Here is a 24,733-nt window from a genome sequence, read left to right as displayed (position 1 = left end):
GAGGAAGGAAGAAGGGAAGGGTGATGGGTGGTTGTAATGACTTAGAATCTTTTATTTCCAAATTAGTCTCTGTCCCTTCTTTGTACAGCTACCATGTTACCTCTAATTTTTTGATAATCCAAACTCAAGCAAACGGATAACAAACTCGGTTGACAAGTTTACTCGCCCTTCAATTCATCGGATAACAAAGTCCGATAACTCAAAACCAATTATAAAGTTTTGAGTTATCAAAAAATTTAGAGACGACGTGGTAACTGTACAAAGAAGGGACAGAGAGGGCCGAGATTAATTTGGGGATAGAAGATTTGAACTGGGTTATAATAGGTAATATTTAACAATTTTTTTAAAAAAATATCAATAGAATTTTAAATTTTAAAAACATTTCAAAATACGTTCTAAGAATATTTAATCCATACGAAAACATTGTAGTAGTAAGTTTTTGAAATATAATGGCAAAGTACAACTTTTGAAAAAATTCCCTAAAAGTACTTGATCCACACAAAGCCAATGTTAGATCGAAAGTGATGACCACAAGGCGCATTTTACTAATTTGTTCCTACTATTTTTGCACGCAAAAAAGTTGCACAAATTAACTTCTAAAATAAGTGAAGCCTAATGATTGATTATATTTTGGACTAACGAAATCAATCCTCTAATATAACTGCTCGAGAGTTTCAAAAAATTTGTCCTATTTTTATTTAGAAACTATATTAAGTATTGGAATGATAACAATAATAATCCAAACCTTTTAATACAACTAAGCAATGATAACATGTTGGTTACATTTATAGAATTTGTTTTTCAATATGAAACATATTTACTAATCCACAGTTTTGTGCATATATTCAACATAAGCAATTACCACTCAATATACGATTGCGACTTTTCATTTTGAAAGTTCTCTAACAATACACTCTGTATATTAGTATGTAAGAATTGTAGTATTTACTTAGTCATCAATTTTTGGCCACCAACTTTTAGATTCAACATCACGATAATCAACTTAAATTTCAAATAAAAAAATATGTTGACATAATTAAAATTCATTGTTAATAAAAAAGAAAGAAAGAAATTTCTTCAATATAATAAACGAAAATAAAAAACCATAAAAAAACGCGCACACACGCGGCGGTAGAGATGCGACAAAATTTGGGTTTGACGTGTAAGTGGGATTAAAAAAAAGAGAAAGGAAAATGAACAATTTCGTCCCTAAACCTTTTTATTATTACTGATTTAGTCTATAACTTTTATTCCTAACTAATTGGGTACGTGAATTGGTTTTCAGGTTCTAATTAAGGACCCATGTGGCAACACTATTATTTTAAATTGATCTGACTTCTAATTGACTAACCAAACGGGAGTATTTTTGGAATGTCACTCACAGGATTGTAATAAATCAAGTAAATCGTGTAAAAAATTACAAGATTAAATTCTAAAAAAGTTTTGTTTGATGATTTTTTATATGATTTAAAAGTTTTATCTAGTAGTTTTTTTACATGATTTATTTATTTTATTACAATTCCATGAGTAATGTTCTCACAATACCCCTATTTAGTTAATTAATTATAAACTAGATTCGTTTTAGACAGAGGTCTTTAATTAAAACTGTAAAATAAGTTTAAATATCAAATTGGTCATAAACAAAAGTTAGGGACTAAATCGACGCAGTAAAAATTTTAGTACCAAAATGGCCATCTTACCAAAAAGAAAAGGCCCCATTTGGTGAAGGAGAAATAACAGATCCAAACAGACGACTCTCCCAGCAGCTGATGCCGATGAAACAACAAACAAAGCCCCTTCGGCCAGTCCCTAACAATCCTAAACCTTTACATAAAAATTTATATACCGATTATTAAAGAAGAAGTGAAGCAAATCGAAGATGATGTCAAGCAATTATACTCCCATTGATAGTCAAAACGTTACCGGATCTGTTCCTGTAATTTTTTCTTCTTGCCTCTTCTTCTTTCTATCAAAAACTTGATTAAAATCTTCGTTTTTTTTTTGAATTTGATTTTATCATATAAAGTATTATAATTTACCTTTTGTTTATACTGTAGGCTGCGGCGGAATCGTCTGGCCACGTCACCGTCAAATTCGCCGGTAATTTATTCTGGTTAATTTCTCGGTGATATCTGCAGAATTTCACTGATTCTAGTCTTTTTTTGTGTGAATTTTGTAATATTTGAATGATTGGAGTGGTGATCCGATGCTTGACATTTCCACCTATCGAATTTGGAATTCTGGAAAATTGCAGACTCGAATTTGCAGACATTTCCACCTATCGCACCGCAGGGCAAGATCTCCAGTGGCTCTGGACCTCCCCGCGATGCTGATGGTATGTTTGCTTAGTTGAGGGATACGTGAACTTCGTATAAGTTGTAATATGTAAACTCTTTGATCTCCAATTCATTTCTTTCTGTTTATTAGGTGAACATCAGGATGCAAATGATTAGGTTTTTGGATTGGATGGCATAAATTGAGTTTTTTGCCATATGCTTTAAGGTTATAGTAGCTATCAGAATGAACGATAGAGTGCATTGTAGAATATATTTTTAACTTTGACATAAGAGGCATTAGGGAAGCATGATCTTTGAAGGTGAGGCCGTATATCTTGCAATTCTAGATTTGAAAATGCATTGAATAGGTATCAGAAATAAATATAGACAGAAATAAAAATTGTTAGTCACAAACTGGCAGGCTGAAATGAAGTGGGTTCCAATTTAATAGAGATAGTGATACATATTTTTATGGACTCCAATTGGATAGAGATAGTGATACATATTGTATAGAAAAGTTGGTTCAATGCCGATTAGGATGGGTCTGATTAGAGTTTGTTTCTTTGAGTTGATAATTAAAATGGGTCTTAGAAACATTTGCGTACCAAGACCAATTGTTTTTGATAGGTTCCCTTGGTGTTTAAATCAAAACATGTTTTCTAGTTTTACTTTCATTAACTTCAGTGGCCCAAAGGAAATGTATCTGTTCTGGTATAGTGTGTGGATTACGTAGCAATAAGGTTATATATTTTGAAAACTTTGCTGGTACCAGGAGATGCTCTTCTTCGTTAGAATCAAGAACAGACTAAATATTGTAAATTGGAGAGTCAAAGAGCTATGATGAAGATTCCACATCATGGGGCTTGTAATCTCTAGTTTCAGGAGCAAATTTGCAAGGGACATCGATTTTTCTTAAACAGCTACTTGAAATAGCTTCTTTTATATCTTCCTTTTCCTACTGCAGTTGTCCTTTTCATGTAATAGAAATACTGCAAAAAGATAAGGTAACGAGTGTTATGTAGGGACAAGCCATCTTTCTTCAAACTTTTTGAAGGATTTTATCTTCAATTATGATCTCTCTTATGTTCTCATTAAATTGCTACAAGGCAAGTTTGATGTCTGGGCATAATTCTACGAGTGTCTTGCAATAAGAATTGCCTGATACTTTTGACATGGACCTCTGACATCCTAATGTCACAATTATTATTCGTTCTGTATGTTCAAATGTAGCTTTTCTTTTTTTCCTTTTTTTTTAAGGTGTATATATCCTTATCTTGAACCTAATTGTGATGAAAGATAGCTTATAGAGTAAGATATGTTTTCTTAGAATTCAAAACCCAGCTGATTTAGTTATGGACCAATTGTTCTTGTCAGCTGATTTTACTCTTGAAATGCTCTAGATCACCTTTTAATCCCTATTAATCTGTTGCTGAGAACTTTGAAGAGTATAATTTGGTTTGTACATTAGTCCTATTCTTTTTGATTTGCTGAGAAAGGAAGTTATCTCTCATTTATTTTTCTTGCTTCAGTTATGGACTTGCTTTTGTTTCAGTGCAACTATAGTCAGTTTGTTGTATGATCGATACTGTGTTCTTCAATTTGTAGATACATTCTCAAAAACAGCAAGTGGATCTGATGATGACCAGCAAGGGGGCTGGTTTCGGACTTTCTCTATAGCTGCTTATAAGCCCTACTTCGATGTTGATACTTCTGATGTGGTAGAAAGGATCATAGATTCACTCTTTCCTTTCCGAGGAAGTTTCAATGAGAAAACTGCTGACCGGCCAGATTTGTAAGATTTTTTTTTCCTTTTTTAACATATTGCATATGTTGCTGGTTGGGCAGGTTGATGTTAGTGAGAATTGATATGAAACACAAAGTTTACGTTTAAAATAGAAAGTTATCCCTTTTTTTTTTTGAAAGCATTTATCTGCCTTCTTTTTATTTGCTAATTTTATAGTTGGACTTTTTGGGTGTCATGAACATGAGTTTAGCTGACAGGCATTTGGAAGCTTGGTATACTGGTTTAAATGTGATGCTATGCTAGATCTCTTCATCGTCGTCTTCTTTACCCACCCCCTTCCTCCTTTTTACAATTTTTGATAAGATCATTGTGGACTAATGAGGGAATTAATCCTGTGTGACTTTAACAATGAGAAAGAAGTGGGAGTAATATATGCTATCCACAAGAAACATAGTACTTCCTAAGAGAAAACAGAACGTGTGTATTTTCAGAGCACATGCTATTCCTTTTCTTCTATAGGATTGCATGATATTTTAAGATGCATTGTGCTTGATCTGTTCATCTTAACAGTCCATATAAGCATACTATTTTTCCATGATTGTTGTGCTGATTCTAGGAATTATAGTTTTTGGATTAAATAGCTGAATTAGCTCTGTTTGGATATGTCAAATTTAGATATTTGCACCCTTTTGGAAAGAAAGGAATGTCTTTTAGATACTGTGTATTTTGAACACTTTCAGCTACCCTTTTATCTTAAATACATGTTTATCATAAGGAACAAAAGGGGAGTGTTGCTTCCATCATTTACTTCATAAAAAGGTGATTTTTTTCATAGCTTTATGTTAATATTTGTTGCAGGTACGGGCCATTCTGGATATGCACTAGTTTAATATTCGTAGCAGCTTCCATTGGCACATTTGTTACATACTTGTCACACAAGCTACAGAAAAAGGAATGGGACTACGATATCAATTTGGTGACTTGGTCTGCTGGCTTGTTCTATGGCTACGTCACCATAGTTCCTGTTGGATTGTATCTCATTCTCAAATACTTCTCTGCCCCATCTGGCCTTGTCCAGCTGTTTTGTCTCTATGGCTACTCCCTATTTGTTTTCATTCCTGCTCTGGTAAGCTGCTACTTGACTGGTTATGATTATCTAATAGTGCTAAAGGACTTTTAAACTATGCACATATTGTTTAGCATAAAATTTGCAGAAAATTTACAGAACTTTTTCATGTACGTGCAATTTTCAACGTAGCCAACAATGATTTTGTCAAATATCTTTTAATAATTCACTGTGTTTCTTAAGTGAGGGTGGATTTATTAAATTCCTACAATCATTAATTTCTTTGAATGAAAGTCACATTTACTTGTATACGACAGCCTCCCCTTGTGCATCAAATTGTCGGATTCCTCTGTTGATGTTCCTTGATCAAATGATTTTTTATGTGGCAGTTACTGAAATGATTTTCTGCTGAATTATTGACTCTTTTCTGCTTGCAGTGTCTCTCTGTTATTCCATCACAGATAGTCAGATGGGTGATTGCCGGTGTAGCGGGGTTCATGTCTGCAACCTTTGTTGCACTGAATCTCAGAAACCACATAAAGTCTGCTGGTGAGAGATGGTTCCTGATTGTGGTCGGGATATTCCTGTTGCAGCTGGCTCTTGCCTTGGTGTTGAAGCTTTACCTCTTCACTGTCACAGTATGATGATATTATCAATCGCGAGTCCGCCCACCCATTTCATCTTAAACAGAATTGGAGGTTCATCAAAAACCTTGCTGATTCATTCAATTTTTGACAATGTGAAGTCAAGCATCTATACAAAGAGGTATTAGCCCATGTTACACTTCATTTAGTTTTTAGGTCTCTGCAAAATATTGTAAGGTACTTGAACAGAATGAATGAACAACGCAATTTAAGTACACCATATCTTTTTTTTCTCCTCTATTCGAACTGCAGTCGGTCATATTGAATTATACCGTGTCCTGACTACACTCTGTGCCACTGGTGGCTTTTATTTCTTACAAGATAGGCCAAAATGGCTCCAACTTCCAGGAATTAGATTGCCTCTTTCTAATGCGTTCTATACTAGGAGCAAATTTAGGGTGATACGACTAATTACTCGAGTCATCCATTTTCTAATTTCATTCTGCTATATGGTTTGCCACTGTTTTAAGGGTCCTGTGAGAAAAAGCCGAAGAGATGTTGACAAATGAGGTAACCTGATTATAGAATAAAAAGTCCATAATAAACGCAGTGCACTTGGCTTTGCACGACCAAATTCTGTCCGCCACATTTCTTCTTTTGTTTGTGAGAGGGTGAGGAAATTAGTTCAGATAGGTATTTTCCACACTTTAAGTATAAACAATTATCATCAGCTATGGGCTTGAGAAGTCAAAGTTCTCAAGGAACATACTCGAGGAATGCAAGTCAAACTATTGTGAAATTCCATTACACGCGTTTGATTTTTTGAAATCAGGTTATAAAATCATTTGAATGACGGTGAGTTGGTGACCTTAGATTCCACAACGACCGTTGATAGGGTTCAGTATATTCCAATGCGAAACATAGATGTCGCAAATCTTGTGATGTATATATCGTACCTATCCTTGCTGCAAGATAAATTTACTTCGATGACAAGAAACTAATGTGTCTATTCTGAATCATGATGTCACAAGGCTTCATAAGTTTATAATCTAGGCAGACATAGAGAGAATTGCTGCAAAAAAAAAAGTTGCAAAATCTCCATATTAAGATATTCATTTTGCTGGAAAAGTGCTGCCACAAGCTAACTAAAACAAAGGAAGATACAAAACTTTGCTAAATTATATAAAGAAATCCGAACTCCAACAAGTGAATATGCTTTAGAAAAACGTGTCATTTCTTCAAGAGGCAGTAACCCCTAGTTTATGAAAGAAGGCCACACAAAGTTGACAAGTCAACTTTTGATTAAAGCAAGGGAGTTGTAAAGTATTATTACTGTCCATAGATATCATAAAGAACAAGGACTTTGGTTTCTAGAGTTTAGGAAGATGATAATGCAAAATGCTGAAAAGTCCTAAGGTAGGGTCAAACCTTAGATCCTCAAATTGTGGCTTGTGCCACTGGAAAGTGGACATCCAGCATACAAATTTTGGAAGATTATGAAATCTCGTGCAGTGGTTGGTCTGCATGACATTTGCATATTGTCATCATTGAATCTGACTCAAGTTAAATTTGATCCTCTTCATCACAATCTCGACCACTAATAAAAAAAAATAAAAACTATATGTAATTTACTATATGTAGAGTTTTGCTTTATAAGGTAGAGTTTTGTCTGATAAAGTTATCAGATATCAGCTTATCCCCTAAACCTTTATTTGCATTATCCCTAAACTCTGATATATTTCCATTATGAAACTACCTCAAGATATGATCTGTTTCAACATTAGCTCCTCCATTCTTCATGTTGTCAGTGGATAAAGAAACAAATTTTTAGGAGTTTGTCTAATGGGGCCCAATAGCTACCTGTTAGAAGAACCTAATTTCTTGTTTACTTCGAAAACTTTATATGGAAATTTTAGTAATCTCTTCTGCTTATCGTTCTATGCTTGAAAAGATAAGAAAGTAAATGATTGTTAATCAAATAGTCATTATATAATATATCAAGTGTATATTAGTGGGCATCACATAAATTTTAGGGATGGGTTAAACCCACAATCCTACAGTCTAAATCCACGACCCTAATGCAGTAATGACTTGTGTCATGAGTGTTGATAACTCGTCTTATTAGCATTAAAAGATATTAGGTGTGGATTTAAACTGCAGGAGTGTCGATTTAGTATCGTCTTAAATTTTAAGATAAGTATATGCTCTTCAATAATTTGATCATGTTAGGCGTTCCTCTAAATCTATAGTGCTTTTGATGATTAATTTGGTCCTCAGGAAAATCTACAACTAAGTCACTGGACACAATTTCCATTTCAGGTTACACAATTTGTAATGCAAAATTGTTGTTCAAAGAATAATGGAATAGTTGATTGTTCATAGTTGGAACTGTGGACAGTTCACTTCCTTTAATTGTACACGTGAAGAGCTAATGAGTGGCGTGTACATGGACAAAAACAAATTAAACACTAATCTATAGTACGAATACTATAATTATTGATTGTGCTCCAAAATTGTGTGTATTTCTAGGCGGCTTCCCATTTGTAGATGTATCACATGAAAAATAGGAGCGAGGAGTACGAACAATTTATTTAGTATTAGTAAATCTTACTTTAAAATACCAACCCCACCATTGCTTGCATATTTTTTCACATTTTTTTTTTTTTTGCTATTACAAACATTAAAAGTATATTTACTGCATAAAATTGCATAAATGATGTCTTACAAAGCGCTCGCTTATTAGTCTCTTCTAGTGCATGCTTTTTATCTTTTTGTTTACAAAGATTAAAATCTCTCTCTCTCTATATATATATGTATATACATATATACACATATCTATATATATAGAAGTATGATGTATATGACATATACACACACACTTGTGAGCGTGTGTGTGTTATATGCAACACACCTCTATAGCCTTATAAGTTATACCCGGTCGTCCTCCTGCCCAAGAAGCAAAGTGGGCAGTTGTAGCCTGTGGAAAACCTGAAAAAGGGGGAAAAAAAAATAAGCAAAACCAAGAACCAATTATTATGACTCCGTTTAAAAGTCTACCGATTTACTATATTTTACTTCCAAGAAGCTCAAACTCCTTTTCCATAATTCAGCCGTCCCTCAAGACAACCCTACTCTCTGTATTTGCTTTCCAAGGATATCTGTCTCCTTCACAAGATCACTCTCTTTTTAGTGTTTTTACTTGATCTATAATCCACTATTCATCTATAGGTAGAGAACCCTCTTTTCCATTTTTTATCACAATCCACAAACCTTGATATATAATCCTTGAAACTGAGGAAGAACCACTTACAGGAGCACTCATGTCAATAAAAAGATGTCAAGTTGGATGCTTGTGCATGATTTTGCTCAGCTTTTTGGCACTGCAACAAGTAGTTGTTGGAGCAAGGTATCTGCAAGATAAGGTGGATGATGGTGAAAAGCCTGATGATATGTGGAGTACCAGTAGAAGTACCAATAAAAGTACTTCCAATGATAATGATCAAGGCTTTGTTGCAACCGTCAACAGAGAAGTGCCATCTTGTCCTGATCCTCTACATAATAGGTGAGCATTCAAGGGCTGAGTGTGCTTCAAAGGGAGCATACATACAAAGGCTAGCTGTAGATAAAGCATGCCTCCATTCTTTAATTGTATTTCTTAGTTTTTGTTTTTTCAACTACTCAATAATATTGAACCTTTGTTGGCATCTTAGATTACTTTAGTTAGACTTCTTTTCCCCTTTGTTTTCTGTTTTTAATTCTTTCTCCTTATATCTTTTTTCTCTTCCATCTCAGATTTGTAAGTTATTTTTGAATATTTACTGCAAATATTCTTGCTATAGACATCATAGATAAAGATATGGTTTCAAGATGTTAATGAAGTCTATTTTTTTTTCTCATTCTTCTGTCTAATTTGTATTCACTTCCTCTTCTGCATAGCACTTTATCATAGGTTCACATATTCGGATTCACCATGTGAAAGCTGTGGATAAACATATCAAGAGACAAGTATTGATCTCATCAATTATCTGTTTTCAATTTTTCTGTTTTTATAAGAGTTCAAATACTGTGAAATCATGCTTCACCTGTATATATATTTTTTTCACTCCACAATGAATTTCAGTTATTTTCTTTATTTACTTATTTATCGAGCAGGGTCTTGTATTAATTCTTGCTTGTAAAACTGTCTTGGCAAATGGCAATTATAATTTTCTACGTGCAAGGAAATAAACTCTAAGCATAGCAAATATGAATATAATTAAAGGGCTTTTTTTTTCACTGGATAAGTGATGTTACAGGTGCTATTTTGTTGAAAAAGCAAACTAAAATTTGTAAAGTATCCACCTCAAATAGAACAAAAAATATCTGCACTCTAGATGGAAAGTGTTTGTGGTTTTCAATTGAATAACAAATATTTATAAATAAAATGATACTGCAATTTTTGTAAATTAACTTTACTCCATTGGCTATTCTCTTTGACTATTGGTTCCATAAAGCTTTTGAATTTATTTTTTGTTTTTTTTAAAGTCCAGTCTGCTTTTGAATTTGGGCTAATGAGACTTTAGAAATTGTCAAAAAGCCTTTGTCATGATGTCACTCGTGCCCAAGCTTCATTGGAACAACGCAAAAATTCAAAAAAAAAAAAAAACAAAAAGAAAAAGAGAAAAAAGGAAAAAAACAGAGAAGATTACCTTTTGTGAAATTGTGAAATTGTGAAAGTGGCAGACTGAAAAGTCCAAATGGGAAAAGGAGTAAACACATAGAAACACGTAGAAACACAGACAATTATCAATGATTAACAATTTATGACTTAAAATATGATCTAGATTTGCTAGTTTTCAACATGCATGCATTCTGGATTTGACAAGGCAACTTTTTGGAGTCAACCAAGGAATATAAAAATGTCCTAAGAAGAAATTAAGATGGCATGTAGGCCCTTTGATTTGCACAAATTATGGTGAAAAGATGATCAGGTTTTGGCAACAACTTGTGTATTCTAGCTGAACAAATAATGCATAATGTAAACAAGCATCTTACTTGAGTATGGCTTAAGAAATTGAATTCACATAAGATTCTCACAGTGGATTGATTGATAGATATTTACATTCAAATGGACCAACCCTATGATTATATGTGCAAAAAAGGAACCAAAAAAAAAGGGTTTTTGTAGTCAGTAGAATATCCTCTCTAATCTGAGCACTATTGTGGATTTAAGTGGAACTTGTTCCCAGAAGCATATTGATATTATACTTGAAGAAAGTTACAAATTTTGGAAGAATCTGGAGGAAATTAATTGACAGTGGGCTTCCCCCTAAAGGACAGAGGAGTAGACAGCTTCCTATTCTTTTTCCTCCTCAAACTTATTGAAGAGATGTAAAGAATTAGACAACTGACATTTTTTTTTCAACATATTCGTGGACTAATATGCGCTTGAAACAAAAGGAGCTGGAATTTGCATCAATTCTTTACTATAACAATTCTTTACTATAGTATGTATGTTTTGCGCATAACTGCAAGTTGCAGCATATCAAAGGCTTCAAAGCTAAAAACAGAGGTCTTCGCACTGCCTTTAGCTATACATGGAAAAAGGGGGTGGAATGGTTGGGAGCAAGGGTTAAGCATACTGAAAAAGAGAGTATACCATGCTATTTCACTTTCCTGACTCAGAAGAATTTAAAGAGCATATAAAATTGAATAACTCATAAGTGAAACAATTCATCAAACTCAATCTGATATCTGGTATTTCATAAAAAATACAGTCAACTAGAGAAATTTTTTTGAAGATCATCTGTAGGCAGTGTCAAGATAAGTAGCAGGAATAAAACCTCTACTGGTGCAAATGCACCAATATGCAAAAGTTACAATCTAACTGTCCAGATATGCGTTAGCATACGCTTAACCTTACAGTTCTATATTGCTCCTGTCTTTTCTTTGTTGTGACCTCATTTACAGGGTCTGCTTCACCTTTAGTTTCCCCAAAAAGCCACGTGTGAGGAGAGATCTTGGAAAAATGGAATAGGATCAAACTAACTGCCTTCATGGCTTGGATTTTTTCCCTTTTACTTCTTTGGCTGGGGTTTTCTTAAATGGAAGGAAGGTCTCTCCACACATGAATGGCTGTAGCACCTCTGGTATCTCAACACCATCCTCCCTCTGGTAGTTCTCAAGAATGCAGCACAATGTCCTCTCAGTAGCTGTCAGTGTAGAGTTCAACAAATGCACATATTGCTTGACTTGCTCATTGCTCTGCAAAAGCAAAGGGCACTTTATAGCAGCTGTAAAAGTAACTCACATAGACCTTTCTATTCAGGTGTAGTGTAATTTCTTGATAAAAAATGCAAATGGATGATTAATGTATTATGTGCAGTTACAATTGAGAAAATGAGACTTCACCTTTTTCTGGCCATAGCGAATTTCTACTCTTCTTGACTGATAATCAGTGCAATTTGAGCAGGAAACAAGCTCCCTATAGGTATTCGAGGCCGGAAACCATGCTTCCAAATCATACTTTTTAGCAGCTGCATCATTCAGGGCACCAGATACAATGGCTACAACTTGATAAGGAAGTTTTAACTGCAAATATAAAAGAAAGGGGTAAGATTCATGAAAGACACAGTTAAACTCGAGAACATCAGAGTGCAGTCCTTCTATTTGGGGAAGTAAAAATCCATACCATCTGGTAGAATTCCTCTGAGTTCTTCATCATTTCTTCATGCATGTCCCAGGAGTCATTGCCATTCGGGCTGGTAATACAGAATTGCTCTACTTTCTCAAACTGATGCACTCTAAAAATTCCAAGAGTATCACGACCATGGGAGCCAGCTTCTTTACGGAAGCAAGATGAATATCCAGCATATCTGCCAGATAGCAACAATAACAATCAGGCAAAGCAAACAGCTGCACTTTACAAAACCATCCAGTCAATAAAGCAATTCCAGTTAGTCGTATGTTTGGAGAAAGCATTCAAATAGAAATGCCATACCTTAAAGGAAGCTGTGTTGGGTGAATCCAATCATCCATGTGATAAGCACACAATGGCTGCTCAGCTGTAGCAATCAGATATTTGTCCTCTCCCTCACCAGTTACCTATCAAGCAAACAACTTATCAGGCTACTGAAAGACCAGACCATCCAGACTTGAAATCATGGTATGAATTGTCAAGCATTATTTCTTGAATAAGATAAAAATCCGACGACAAACTGCTCAAACTAAATGGTGCTTCCACCAAAAAAAAAATGAGAGATCAGAACTTATGACAGTTCCACCAAAAGATATTTGTTTATACGAGTATAATTGTAAAAGAAACTGGGACATCAAAGTTAAAAGTTTGAAGAAAAAGAATTAGACATCTCAATTTGTCAGATTAAATGCGGTTAAGCCTACCTATTGAAAGCAAACAGTAAAAGCCTTGCAGGTTAGGTAATAAGAAAATAATAAAAAGGGACGGACGGACAGACAATAATAACAGGAGAAAATTTGAAGCCAATCAAGATGAATCAATATTAATGCATCCTTAGACCCCGATTTGAAAGATGTATGGACACACAAACAATAGAAGTTGATTTCAATTTTAGAGTTTGGACTTTCCCTGCAAACACTTCAAATGATCAGTTTACAAGAAATGGTAGGACCATCAAAAAGAAAATCTCCAGGGAGTAACATGTGACTTTTCACCAAATGACAAAGATCCAAAGCACATATTTACATAATGGCAACTTAAATTAACACTCCGACATGTCCAGATGGACATGTGATTGAACAATGACAATTTACTTAAAAAATGCAATTAAATCCAAGTCATTGAGACCTTTCTCTTCTTGACTTTAATGATTACCTAAATAATTAGAAATTGGATAGCACAGATGCCCTTTCTTATTCTTCTTCTGGCAACTGCCATGACTTCCATCAAACATAGATGCAAGATAAGCACAAAATAGAGAACAAAACCTGGTATTTCCAAAATTATATGCCAAGGCAGAAAGAACTCTTTGGTGTAAGACTTGGAAAATAGCACCAAACATATAGTGTGTATGACGCTTAAAGACCTCTATATAGGTAGAAACTTCCGTGTGTGCTAGTTGGAAATATCTACCTATCCAATTAAGTAGGATTTTAAGACATCCCCCCCCCCCCACATCTTTCGAGCATTATATGAATCACAAGTTGAGGGCATATGAATTGTAAAATACATGACATAACATAAAGGAATAAGTTGAGAAAACAAAAGTGGTTTTTCTAGCTGGTTCTAATGTCAATTTTGTAAGCATAAGCGTTACCTTATAGAGTTCTTCATCAAACTGTGCTAGTTGAGCACACTTAGCCATAACATCTTTTCTCATGAAGAATGGGGTATGCAATACTTCAAATCCTCTTTTTTTAAGAAAATGAAGACCGAAGTTTATAAGAGCTTGGTTCAGTAGTGCACCATTTCCTTTCAAGTAGAATCCTCTGCCTCCTGCTACATTTGCACCTAAACATAATAGACATGATGGAATTAAAAGACAAGATGCAAAGGAAAAAGAAAACTCGCTCCTGATGTAATGACTTTCCCCACCTTCAGATACCTAACATGACAATTAATCACCAAAATTTAGTCATGTGCAGCAGGAATTTTCAAAGATACCAATCAGAGTTTTCAAATTCATGTTAAAGAACAATAACTACTATATTGGTATGGCATTATGCATTGTCTTAAACAGCACAAGACACAAAAAGGAACAGAAAGACACAGGAAAAGGAAAGAGAAAGACCCCATGAAGAAGATAACTTATGGTACATGTATAATGACTAAAAAAGTATACCTAAACATAGAAGAAGAAAAAAGTGAATGCTGGCATCATATGTAGTTGAATATAAAAGTAATTCCACGACAAGTTGCTTGTCTTTGATCTTACACACACAAAACCATCAATGACAGCTCTGAGGTAATTTCCAATAGACTACAACTGTAATTATCAGATACAGGCAAATACAACCAGTCGGACAGGAACTGATCCCATCATAAAACGTAATTGTCATCCTGGGCATATATAAGAAAGTTGATACAATGCTGTAGGCTTTTACAAGTCAGCTCTGATACCTAACATAAAGTTCAAACTTTGGACACTCGAAACTGACACGTGGCATACAAATTTGAATAACTAGTTGCCTCAAGCAAAAATTGCATGAAGAATATTGCCCTAAACAAGCATTTTTGACCAGTATACTAGCAAAGCAACCAAAGAATGCACAATATATTACTCTGACCATTCGCTCAATAACTCAATAAAACAATAAAAGTACCTTTTTCGGTATCTGCAATACCAAGAAGTTCAACGAGTTCAACATGATTTTTCAGATTTGGCTCAATTCTCTTCTCTCCCCACGATCGAACAACAGCATTATTTGCCTACAAACACTCCAAAATTTCAGCAATCCAGAACAATGCTTAACTTGAAATTCATCAACAACCAAAACTGTAGCAGAAATCCTTACAGACCTCATCATTGCTAACTGGAACTGAATCATGCACGAGATTTCCAATAATTTCCAGTTTTGCATTCATAGCTACTCGAGCCTCCTCAACTTCTGCGTCTTTCTCTGCTATCAATCTTTTGTTCTCTTCCGTATTTTTAATTGCTTCAGTCAAATCTCCACCAGACTTCCAAAAATTCAGTCACAAAATTTTCAGCTAAATGGAAATTATCATCTCCTATTCTAATTTCTTCTCACTTCATTCAATTGTTTGCGGTTTAGACTTAACATATGCTTCCAGATACATATGAAAAATATTGAAAACCCACAACAACTATCAAACCAAAAATCACAGAAATCATTCATAGAAAGAACTTTTAACTATTTTCATTCCAAAGAAAGGAAATTTCAGAACCCTCAGTACACAGAAATAACTCAGATAATAAAAAAAGAAAAAAAGAAAAACCTTTAGTACACATCTATTTTCTCAATGACCTTGTTCCACAAACATATATGAGAAACCCATTAACATAAATCAGCCACAAAATATTTAATAAGAGTAAATGAAGGGGTAGGAAACTCACAAGTCTGAGCTTGCCGATTTCTTTGTTAATTTTGTTAAAATCTTTGCGCAAATTGTCCAACTCATATTGCTCTATACAGAAAAACAATCAACTCAATAAGTAAATGTAAAATTCCCAAAAAGATAAGAAATATATAAAACTAGAAACAGATGGAGAAGATGGAATATTCACTGTGACGCCATTCTTTGTCAAGCTGAATAACCTCATCTACCAGTTTTACGTCAGCAAAACGGCGCCTTTGCGACTCCCTTATGATTTCAGGGTTATATCCCTTCTCTTCCCTGAACAGATTTAAGTCCAACATTGTTCTGATTTCCCTGGATTTCACCCAAACAAAGAAAAAAAATAAAAAATAAATGAGAATAAGAACCAAAAACCAAAGTTTCAAGTTCAAGAATCACGAATTTTGACTCATCTTGGGAGTGAAGCGAAGATGGAGGAGGAGAATACCTGGGAACAAAAGGGTTCGAAGGAGATTTGATTATCCGTAAGGAGAACGGGCGGTGGAGCGGGGAGAGGGGGCGGAGGATCAAGTGAGGGTGGAGCAGAAGCAGAGGATTCAAACAAAAGTAAACCCTCGACCTAAACATAAATATTTTCACCGACCGTGAAGGACCATAAATAGGCCGCTTAAAAATGTAAAACTGAGAATCTTATTGTCCAAAAAAAAAAAAAAAACTGAGGTTTCAAGTAGAGTGCAAATGAATCGAGTTGATCGGAGCAATGCTATACTCAAGTTTGAGCTTAACTTAATTTAGCACTGCTTGAGATTGAGTTAACATTTTTGAGATGCTCAAGTTTGACTCGTTTGGGCTCGAGTCTGGGCTCGAGCAATTCAAGCACAGTTGAGCTCGAACTCGAACTCAGTGTATTGAACTTAATTAGAAAATGAGTTATTTTAAAAAGGGTTAAAAACAAAAAAGTCCCCTGTGATAAGTTTAATACACAGAAAAGTCCTCCATGGTTTCAAAATATACAACACGATCCCTCATGCTTTGAACTAAATTGTAAAGGTGACGGAATCAAGTTCTTACAAATCAGTTTTGCAAAAATTCCACACTTCCAACTAGCTACATTGTAGCTCTAACAACTACGAGTCTAAATTTCAAGACATCTTAGACAGTTCCTCAACAAGTTTCATAGCAAATAATCATAACGACTGCTGAAAACCCTTCTCAGATATTGTTCCTTAAGAGGTAGCAATAGCTAATTTGGATCTTGTTTAATAACTCAATTCAACACTTTAATTTAATGAGTTTAGATCTTAACATGTTTTAACACGTTTGATAATAAAAAATAGAAAATTTAAATTAAGAAAAAATCGTTTAAAATGTTTCTCATATTTTGCTAAATGAATTTTTTTAGTCCTTCACTTTTAAATGGTATTTTTGCATCCATTATAAAACCAAATTACTAAAATTTGGTCTTAACCTGAGTTTTCAACCATTTGTTGCTCTAAATTCATCACATAACTCATATATGGTCATTTTTTTGGGGACAAAATTGTTAGATCTTATTTGTAATTAAATAAATGATCTGATACATATTCATTTTTATCCTTAAAAAAATGGATCGAATTTTGAATCATTTTCATTGTTTTTCCCAAAAGGTGGGACATTACCCAATCTATACTCATTTTTGTTACTAAAAAAGTGAGGTTTGACTTTTTGTACATAAAAAGTGACTGTAGGTGAGTCACATGCTGATTTGAGGCTAAAAAGCGGTTGAAAAAATAGGTTGGGACTAAATTTTATTAACTTGAATTTATAAGAAAAGTAAAGTAAACATTTTAGAAGTGAAAAAAGAAAAAATTCATTTAACGAAATGTAAGAGGCATTTTGAAGGATTTTTCCTTAAATTAATTAAGTGTCCAAAAATAAACTATTCACTTATCAAATGTACCAAATTTAATATTGCTTAACAATTTAATATTTTAATGAATTCAAATTTTAAATTTTAAATTTTGGACTTTAATTTTGTCGAATACAACCCAACATTGCAATGTGAAATTCATGACATGCATATCCTCTTGCAATTATGAGATGCATCTTTCTTGTACATGTTACTTTTTTATAATTTGTTTCCAGCGGGGACGTAGGCAAGGGGATTAGAGCCCAAAACTTCTACATCTTGGGCTTCAACGGAGTGCAACCGTCCCTGCCAATTTTAGCTCATTTCAACTGCGCGTAACATTGGTTCAACTGCGCGTAACTTTTTTTTCACAGGATGTATTTTCACAACAGATAGTGGTGGGCCCCACACTTGACGCGGATTTCGAGTTACATGGTGTTATTTCAGCCGCACAAAATTTTGAGGGCCAATTTTCAGCCGCACAAATTTTTAACCGTGCAGGGACGGTCATACTGATGACCGTCCCTGCCCCAAATCCGGCTTCAACATAAGATGGTGTAAGGTCGAGAGAGAGAGAGAGAGAGAGTGCATAAGATGACGCCCGTTTCATTTGTACAACCCCACACTTTTTAATCTACATCCTGTTTAGCTGCAGTATTCTCAGCACAATCGCAAAAACAAGCAAAGATTGTCAAACTTCAAAGTTCTAAGAGCAGTCTCGAGACAGCAAATACCAATTCCTTGCCAAGTACATTGACAATTCGAAGAAACATCCGCTCCACTAAAACATCAAAGACCTAGATAATCTGCTTCGCATTTACTGAAACACAAGCTCCCTACCCTGCAAACTGTGCTTCACTTACACATATTTAACTCCCTTCTTAATTGCTGATGCCAAGCTTGTGAACTTCTTGTTGGAATAGAACCTGTGCACATATGATTCAACTCTACTTCCAGTAGTTTCTTTTTGTCTTCTCGCCAATGCTTTTGGAAAACCAGAAGAGTATGGAGCCTTAGAAATCCAAAATGCACGCTTTGGATTGACTGGGAATGACAAATTATCAGCTTCACGTCGATAATGGTAATATAGAAGCTTCCTGATCGAATCTGGCATTCCAAATGTATAATAAGCTACGAGAAAACCACCTGATAAGAATTGTGGTTGAATGATTTTAGCACCACCGGATCCACTCTCCAAAGTACTTGCAGCATTTTTCTTTAGACTTTCCATCAATTGACCCAATCCGGCCGAGGAATCTAGAATTGACCTATATTCTTTGTTGCTTATTTTGATGTCTTCATATTTCAATTTCAAACCAGCATATTCTCAAGCTGCAACTTAACAGTTTCAACTACCTCATCCTTCTCCACTTTCCCTGTCTGTCGTAGTTTTTTAAGACAGTCTTCCAGGTTAGAACCAGCCCTCTCAAATATTTGAAGCAAAGTCATCAAACTGGAAATCATATAAGACTTCCTTTTCTCACACAAATTGCTTAAATTTTTGGCTTCATCCCTTTTTCTGCCGATTAACCTGTACCACAAATCAATTTCTTGTGCCAATTCACTCTTGACGAACCGATCGAATGTCAAGAATCTCTTAGGGTAGGCCTCAGGCTCAACAAATGGGAAGCATGACCTTCTTTCGCGCCACAATTAGAAGAACTGTCAATCCTACAATCTTCCCATTCTTGGCATAAAAGCAAGCAACCTCATTTAACCTTTTGGATTTCTTTGCAAGAACTCTACAAGTCTCAAGTACTTCATTCATTTCAGGAAGACAGAGAATCGCAATCAATTTGAAGAGAGACTCTTCTGGTGTCCAAAGTTCATCAAGTTTCACGTGGAAGCCTTTCAGATTCTCTTCGAAGTCTTTCTGAATCTTGGGCCCCTTCACAATCATGGTGGAATACAGGATCTGCCATTGTTTCATAGAGACAGTCAGTTTATTTCTCAATCCAAACACACTCAGTGTGGCTGCAATCTTGTTTCCAAAACCTTCTCAGGGTAGCTAGTTCTTCTGTACCGATATGGATCTGTATATGTTAAGCATTCTCTCTAGCAGACCGGCTCAGATTGCACAGATTTTTATCCGTCAACACAAAGTCTTCATTGACTTGAGAATCTTTCCAATAGTTTCAGGAATCACAGCACGCCCCATATTCATCATCTCCCATTCTCTACAAGCATAACCTGAAGAACTACCCATCCTCAGAAAAATTTCAAGCAACATGATCATAACAGACATCATCGTGTCCTTCCTTTCCTTGCACTCAGCCAAATCTGAGTCACCAACTACCATGGATTTGCATTCTTCATCTGAAAGCATTATGATTTGATTAAGAATGAACTGACGTAGCGGAATTTTCTCCTCCAAGGAATCATCACCCCTTCACAGGCATGTACAATTTTTCAATCTCAATTAACTTCTCATCAGCTCTGTCGCTGCTAAATATATAGCAGCCAACTCAATTATCTTTCCATCAACAGCATACTTGCATAAGAGATCAGAAGCTTGTGCAGGGGGTAGATGCTTCAAAAGTAACCTCAAAGGCGTCATGACTTTCCTTGTGAGGTGAGTTCAAAAAGCAATCTGAAAATTGATTGTTCCTTGGTCCAACAAATGCCACTTCTCGGTGAATCAAGAGCAAAGTCCACGGGTTGCCGTGTATGATAATACTCATCAGGACTGTCACACCTAACATCCGGCTGCGTTCCTAGTTTGAGAAAAAGATCCATCATCATGGAAGACAGGTTTCCTGCCGCATAATGGAGGTGGCGTATGTCTCCAAAAGTAATAACATTGATGTCCACATCCAAAGCAGTAGCTTTTTCGAGTAATGCTTTTGCATACTTCACTGCCTCCCTACTGATACACTTTCACAGGACCTGGATTGGCAACAGATACTCTCTTTCATCTGATTTGATTAAAGAAGAGTTTTCCGCAGCCTTCACACAACTAATAAACTCTTCCTTGTTATCATCTTCGATGGCTAGAAAAATGTTGTGCAAAATTTTCCGGCTCCTATATTTTTGTTTTCCTGTTCCTTCTCTGACTCCGGCTCACTCTCATCAGGCTGCTTGTTAGCAGAACCAACAGCATCATCTGTGCTTTTGAATTCCTGTGCCATTGCCGCCGGAGAGGCGATGCATGACAAGGAGAGGAAAAGAAAGAAAGAAAGAAAGGCTTCCCGAGTGTAAAGCAAAACCAGTTTAGTGGACTTAAAATACTACTCAGTGAAGGCCTTTGAGGAACGCTGGGCTGTGACTCGGGACTAGAAGGAAGGACTGCGGTGGCAGCCCATGGAAATTCAATCTGCTGGGGCAGATACGTCTGGCCCAGTGGACTTCTCCTTCTTGATTTTTTTTCCTCTTATTTGATTTTGAGTATCATAAATTGGTATTTTATTACTTTTTGTTTTTAACATAAGATATAGAATCTATCTAATTCGTTAAGATATATTTCAAGTGTCATATTTTTAGAAATGTAAGATTAATTAGGAAAAATAAATAAATATAAGGGAGAGTAAGTAAGATTAGATAAGAAAAGTATATAAAGGTAAGGGAGAGTAATAATTATAGTATGTGTATGTATATATATATATATATATATATATATATATATATATATATATATATATATATATATGATAGGTTAGATAAATTTTAGGTATATAGTTTTTGCAATTATTCCACTTTGAGGCATAGCCCCTGTTAATGTACTATTTGCCTAAATATATAGATGAAAATGCATGACCAATCCTAGAGACATGTCAAGTTATCAACTAAGAATAAAATTTTTGTAGAGGAAGCTCATTGAGATCAACAGAGAAATTGTCGTTCAAGGAACCTCAACAATTGCTTTCTCTAGTGAGGGAAACAAGTTCTTCACAATGTCTTCTATAGTTCCAACTTCTAAGGGCTTGGCACGTTAGCAATTATATGTTGCAAGAATAACACCTATATCACCATTAAACACGGGCAAGTCCCAACTTATTTGTCAACGAGTAGTTGTATAACATTTTCATTATGCTGGAGAACCAAGCATAGTATTGGCAAATCAACGCTTTCTTCTTCTTTTTTTTTTTTTTTTAATTTCTTCTAATAAGGAAACAGTACGATTTAAGAAACATGTAAGGGGCTGGAAGATTAGAACCCAAGACATTTAATTCTTGAAGCAATAGTTATCCATAAAATAGTGATGAAGTATTTCTTTTCATTAGGTGAAGACAAACAAAAGATCTTACGAAAGAATTAAGCCAATAAGAGATAACCCCATAAATAAATATAACCTCTATGTCCAAACCATGAAAAGAGGAAATTTAAAAGAAATCACCTGAGAAAGATGGTTACCTTGAAGGAATTCAATCACTTGAACGATTTCATACTTGATTGGAGTTTGAAGCTCAATCTTCAAATTTGAAAAAGATGTTGGTGGGATATCATGGTGCTTCTATGCATGAATCTTAGTTTTGTCGAAGTCATGGAAAGGTTAGAGATAGAAGTTATAGCAACCAATAGCCATGAAAAATAAAATTGAAATTGTGTAACAACCATGAGGAGAATGATAATATGCAATGATATGATATTGGAAAAGGAAAAATTGGTTTGATAAGAGCTGGTTTGAATTTGGTTCACCAATTAATTAAATCAAATTTGAATAATATTTTATATTCGATAACATTTAAGTTTGATAAAAAGTTATTCAAACTCAACTCAGAAAATAAACAAATCAAATTTGAGTAAAATTTTAAACTCATTAAAATAATCAAACAATTATAAACTCTAGAGTGTTTGGTTTGATTAGACAAGTTTATAACCCTTTCTATGGTTAAGCCCATTCAAGATCCAAAGGATGCGGCCAAAAGTCTGATGCAGGAAGCACATCAACGAGGTGGTACAGATAACATTACTATTGTCGTCGTCTGTTTTGTGGGTAACCAAGAAGGATCTTCTCATAGTGGCTCTGGCTAAGAACTGTTTTGTTTGCTCAGTGTATTTATTTGCTTCTGGTTGATGGAAAATGGGACTTAGCAATAGACTTTTACTTAAGTATAACTATAGAAACTTAGGCTTGAACTGTCATTAGTGAAGCTGTTGGCCTTTAGACATGAATCAGTGCAATATTCAGCTTTGTTGGTTAAAAAGAAAAAAAATCTAGGATCTCTTATTCCTTGCATTGTTAAACTACCATTCTTCGCCAAGATTAAATGTCAAAAATCATATATATGTCATCGTTGATTTATTTTATAGACAATTGTTATCAAGTTATTGCGCGCACATTGTGTGCACAATCTATTTTTTTTTTTTTTTAAATCTTTTCTCGATGGAATTCAGCAGAACCTAGATGGGTTTTAGCAAAACCAGGTTGGACTATACATAGGTGAAGGATTAGATAGTGCAAGGTTGGTGGGTGGGTCATATATCCGAAGTCAATGATGGCTTCAAGTACAAGGTTTTTTTTGGGAATACAAATGAGAAAATTGATTTTGAACACGTTCAATTGAGGCCTCATCAAGATTGGATCAAGATCAAATGGGTTGCAGCTCCCAAAGTATTATTCTTGTCATTTTTCCTTATCTGCTTCACGTTCTTATTTTCTCCAAGAAAATCTTTTCCGTTTCTTGCGCTGCATCATGTGAAGATAATATTATACTTCTTAAGATGAACATTGTGCATTTCACTGCCCTTCTCATTTTTTGGTAGCAGATGCTTGATTTGCAGAGGAGTTCAGCTAAGATGGAGATAAAGTCTAGAGACTTGAAATTCAGGGTAAAATGTAGTGGCAACGCAGAGGAGAAGTTCAGCAAGGGAATGATGGTGGAGGTCAAAAGTGATGAACAAGGATACCATGGTTCTTGGTACACTGCAGCTATTGTTTGCCCCATTGCAGATGGGATTCTGGGTACACTGCAGCAATTGTTGCTGTTTGCATTGAAAGGTATGATACCAACTTATCTTTTATTTTTTTCATTTTCCAATTGGAAGTTTATCTCCTTTATGAATTAAAATTCTAAGTAAACTTTAATTAATCTCACCAAGATTCCACTCATTTCTTAAACAATTTTTACTTCCCATTTTCTACCTTTAGGAAGATGTGTTGATATTGGAATGAAAATCATAAACCTTTTACCAAGAATGATAAATTATCTTCATGGATAATAACGAGGAAGTGGCTCTTTATAACTTTCTTGATCTTGGAATTGAACCGTGCAAAATTCATATTCAATTGAACAAGCCGACTTTTCCATTAGCTCATGATTTAGTTCCATTATTTGCTAAAAGGAAACTCTTGTAGCAATAGTTATCCATAAAATAGTGATGACGTATTTCTTTTCATTAGGTGAAGACAAACAAAAGATCTTACCGAAGAATTAAGCCAATGAGAAATAACCCCATAAATAAATATAACCTCTTTGTCCAAACCATGAAATGAGGAAATTTAAAAGAAATCAACTGAGAAAGATGGTTACCTTGAAGGAATTCGACCACTCGAATTCATCCTTGATTGGAGTTTGAAGCTCAATCTTCAAATTTGAAAAGATGTTGGTGCTTCTTCGCATGAATCTTAATTTGGTCGAAGTCATGGAAGGGTTATGAGATAGGAGTTATAGCAACTAATATCCATGAACATGCATTACAAACAATTCAGAATGGAAAATAAAATTAAAATTGTGTGACAATCATGAGGAGAATGATAATATGCAATAATTTAATATTGGAAAAAGAAAAATAAAAGGAAAAAATAGAAAATTATGTGACCCAATCATGAGAACAACAATATTATGCAACAATATGATATTGAAAAAGAAAAAATAGAAAAAAAAATTATGGATTTCTCATAGTTGAATATGCGTGCAAGGTGCGTGTGCGGGAATAGGAAAAGTACATGGTGAACAGTTACAAAATTACATAATTACAAAAGAAAACATGGGTGCATGTCAAAAGACAACATTTCTTTGGCATATTTTGGTTGATCATTTTTACCACCTCCAACCATGGAGGGCCTGAGTTCAGAACCAAGTTTCTTGTATTTTTTGCAGTCTTCTGTTTCTTCATATGTAATTCTGTTTGTCTTTCGATTTTCCTAATTCATATCCCTTATCAAAGGTTTTATTAATTGTTATTGAGAATTTTAGAATCTGATATGTATTGCGTTTTATAGATTAAAATTATTAACT

At 34.8% G+C, this 24,733-nt stretch overlaps 2 protein-coding genes across 3 annotated transcripts; one reads left to right on the top strand and one right to left on the bottom strand.

The window, feature by feature from the left end:
• The first annotated feature begins 1,736 nt into the window (after positions 1 to 1,736).
• Positions 1,737 to 5,945, top strand: LOC113732813 (uncharacterized). 2 transcript variants are annotated; one of them, XM_027258797.2, is made up of 6 exons: positions 1,737 to 1,936; positions 2,058 to 2,100; positions 2,255 to 2,335; positions 3,882 to 4,068; positions 4,879 to 5,146; positions 5,524 to 5,945. In XM_027258797.2, exons 1-6 carry the CDS (start codon positions 1,880 to 1,882, stop codon positions 5,728 to 5,730), a joined length of 843 nt encoding a protein of 280 aa, XP_027114598.1. In that variant the 5' UTR covers positions 1,737 to 1,879; the 3' UTR covers positions 5,731 to 5,945. The 2 variants fall into 2 exon arrangements, with proteins under 2 accessions (XP_027114598.1, XP_071936946.1); XM_072080845.1 differs by lacking the exon at positions 2,255 to 2,335.
• Positions 5,946 to 11,381: 5,436 nt separating this feature from the next.
• LOC113732812 (serine--tRNA ligase) lies at positions 11,382 to 16,371 on the bottom strand. The gene is made up of 10 exons (XM_027258796.2): positions 16,155 to 16,371; positions 15,876 to 16,021; positions 15,705 to 15,775; positions 15,146 to 15,307; positions 14,950 to 15,055; positions 13,944 to 14,137; positions 12,650 to 12,753; positions 12,341 to 12,524; positions 12,061 to 12,240; positions 11,382 to 11,913 (listed from the first exon to the last, which is right to left on the bottom strand). The coding sequence occupies exons 1-10, from the start codon at positions 16,292 to 16,294 to the stop codon at positions 11,704 to 11,706; spliced, it is 1,497 nt and encodes a 498-aa protein (XP_027114597.1). The 5' UTR covers positions 16,295 to 16,371; the 3' UTR covers positions 11,382 to 11,703.
• Positions 16,372 to 24,733: the final 8,362 nt, after the last annotated feature.

This window comes from Coffea arabica, chromosome 2e (assembly GCF_036785885.1).
Source record: "Coffea arabica cultivar ET-39 chromosome 2e, Coffea Arabica ET-39 HiFi, whole genome shotgun sequence".
Lineage (NCBI taxonomy): Eukaryota > Viridiplantae > Streptophyta > Magnoliopsida > Gentianales > Rubiaceae > Coffea > Coffea arabica.
This window is presented reverse-complemented; position numbering and strand designations above follow the sequence as displayed.

Coding starts and splice junctions, on each gene's coding strand:
- LOC113732813 (XM_027258797.2), top strand. CDS start 1,880: ATGATGTCAAGCAATTATACTCCCATTGATAGTCAAAACGTTACCGGA. Junction 2,336..3,881: donor ACCTCCCCGCGATGCTGATG/GTATGTTTGCTT, acceptor TTCAATTTGTAG/ATACATTCTCAAAAACAGCA. Junction 4,069..4,878: donor ACTGCTGACCGGCCAGATTT/GTAAGATTTTTT, acceptor TATTTGTTGCAG/GTACGGGCCATTCTGGATAT.
- LOC113732812 (XM_027258796.2), bottom strand. CDS start 16,294: ATGTTTAGGTCGAGGGTTTACTTTTGTTTGAATCCTCTGCTTCTGCTC. Junction 12,754..13,943: donor TTGATGAAGAACTCTATAAG/GTAACGCTTATG, acceptor TTTGCTTGATAG/GTAACTGGTGAGGGAGAGGA. Junction 11,914..12,060: donor TTCGCTATGGCCAGAAAAAG/GTGAAGTCTCAT, acceptor TTGCTTTTGCAG/AGCAATGAGCAAGTCAAGCA.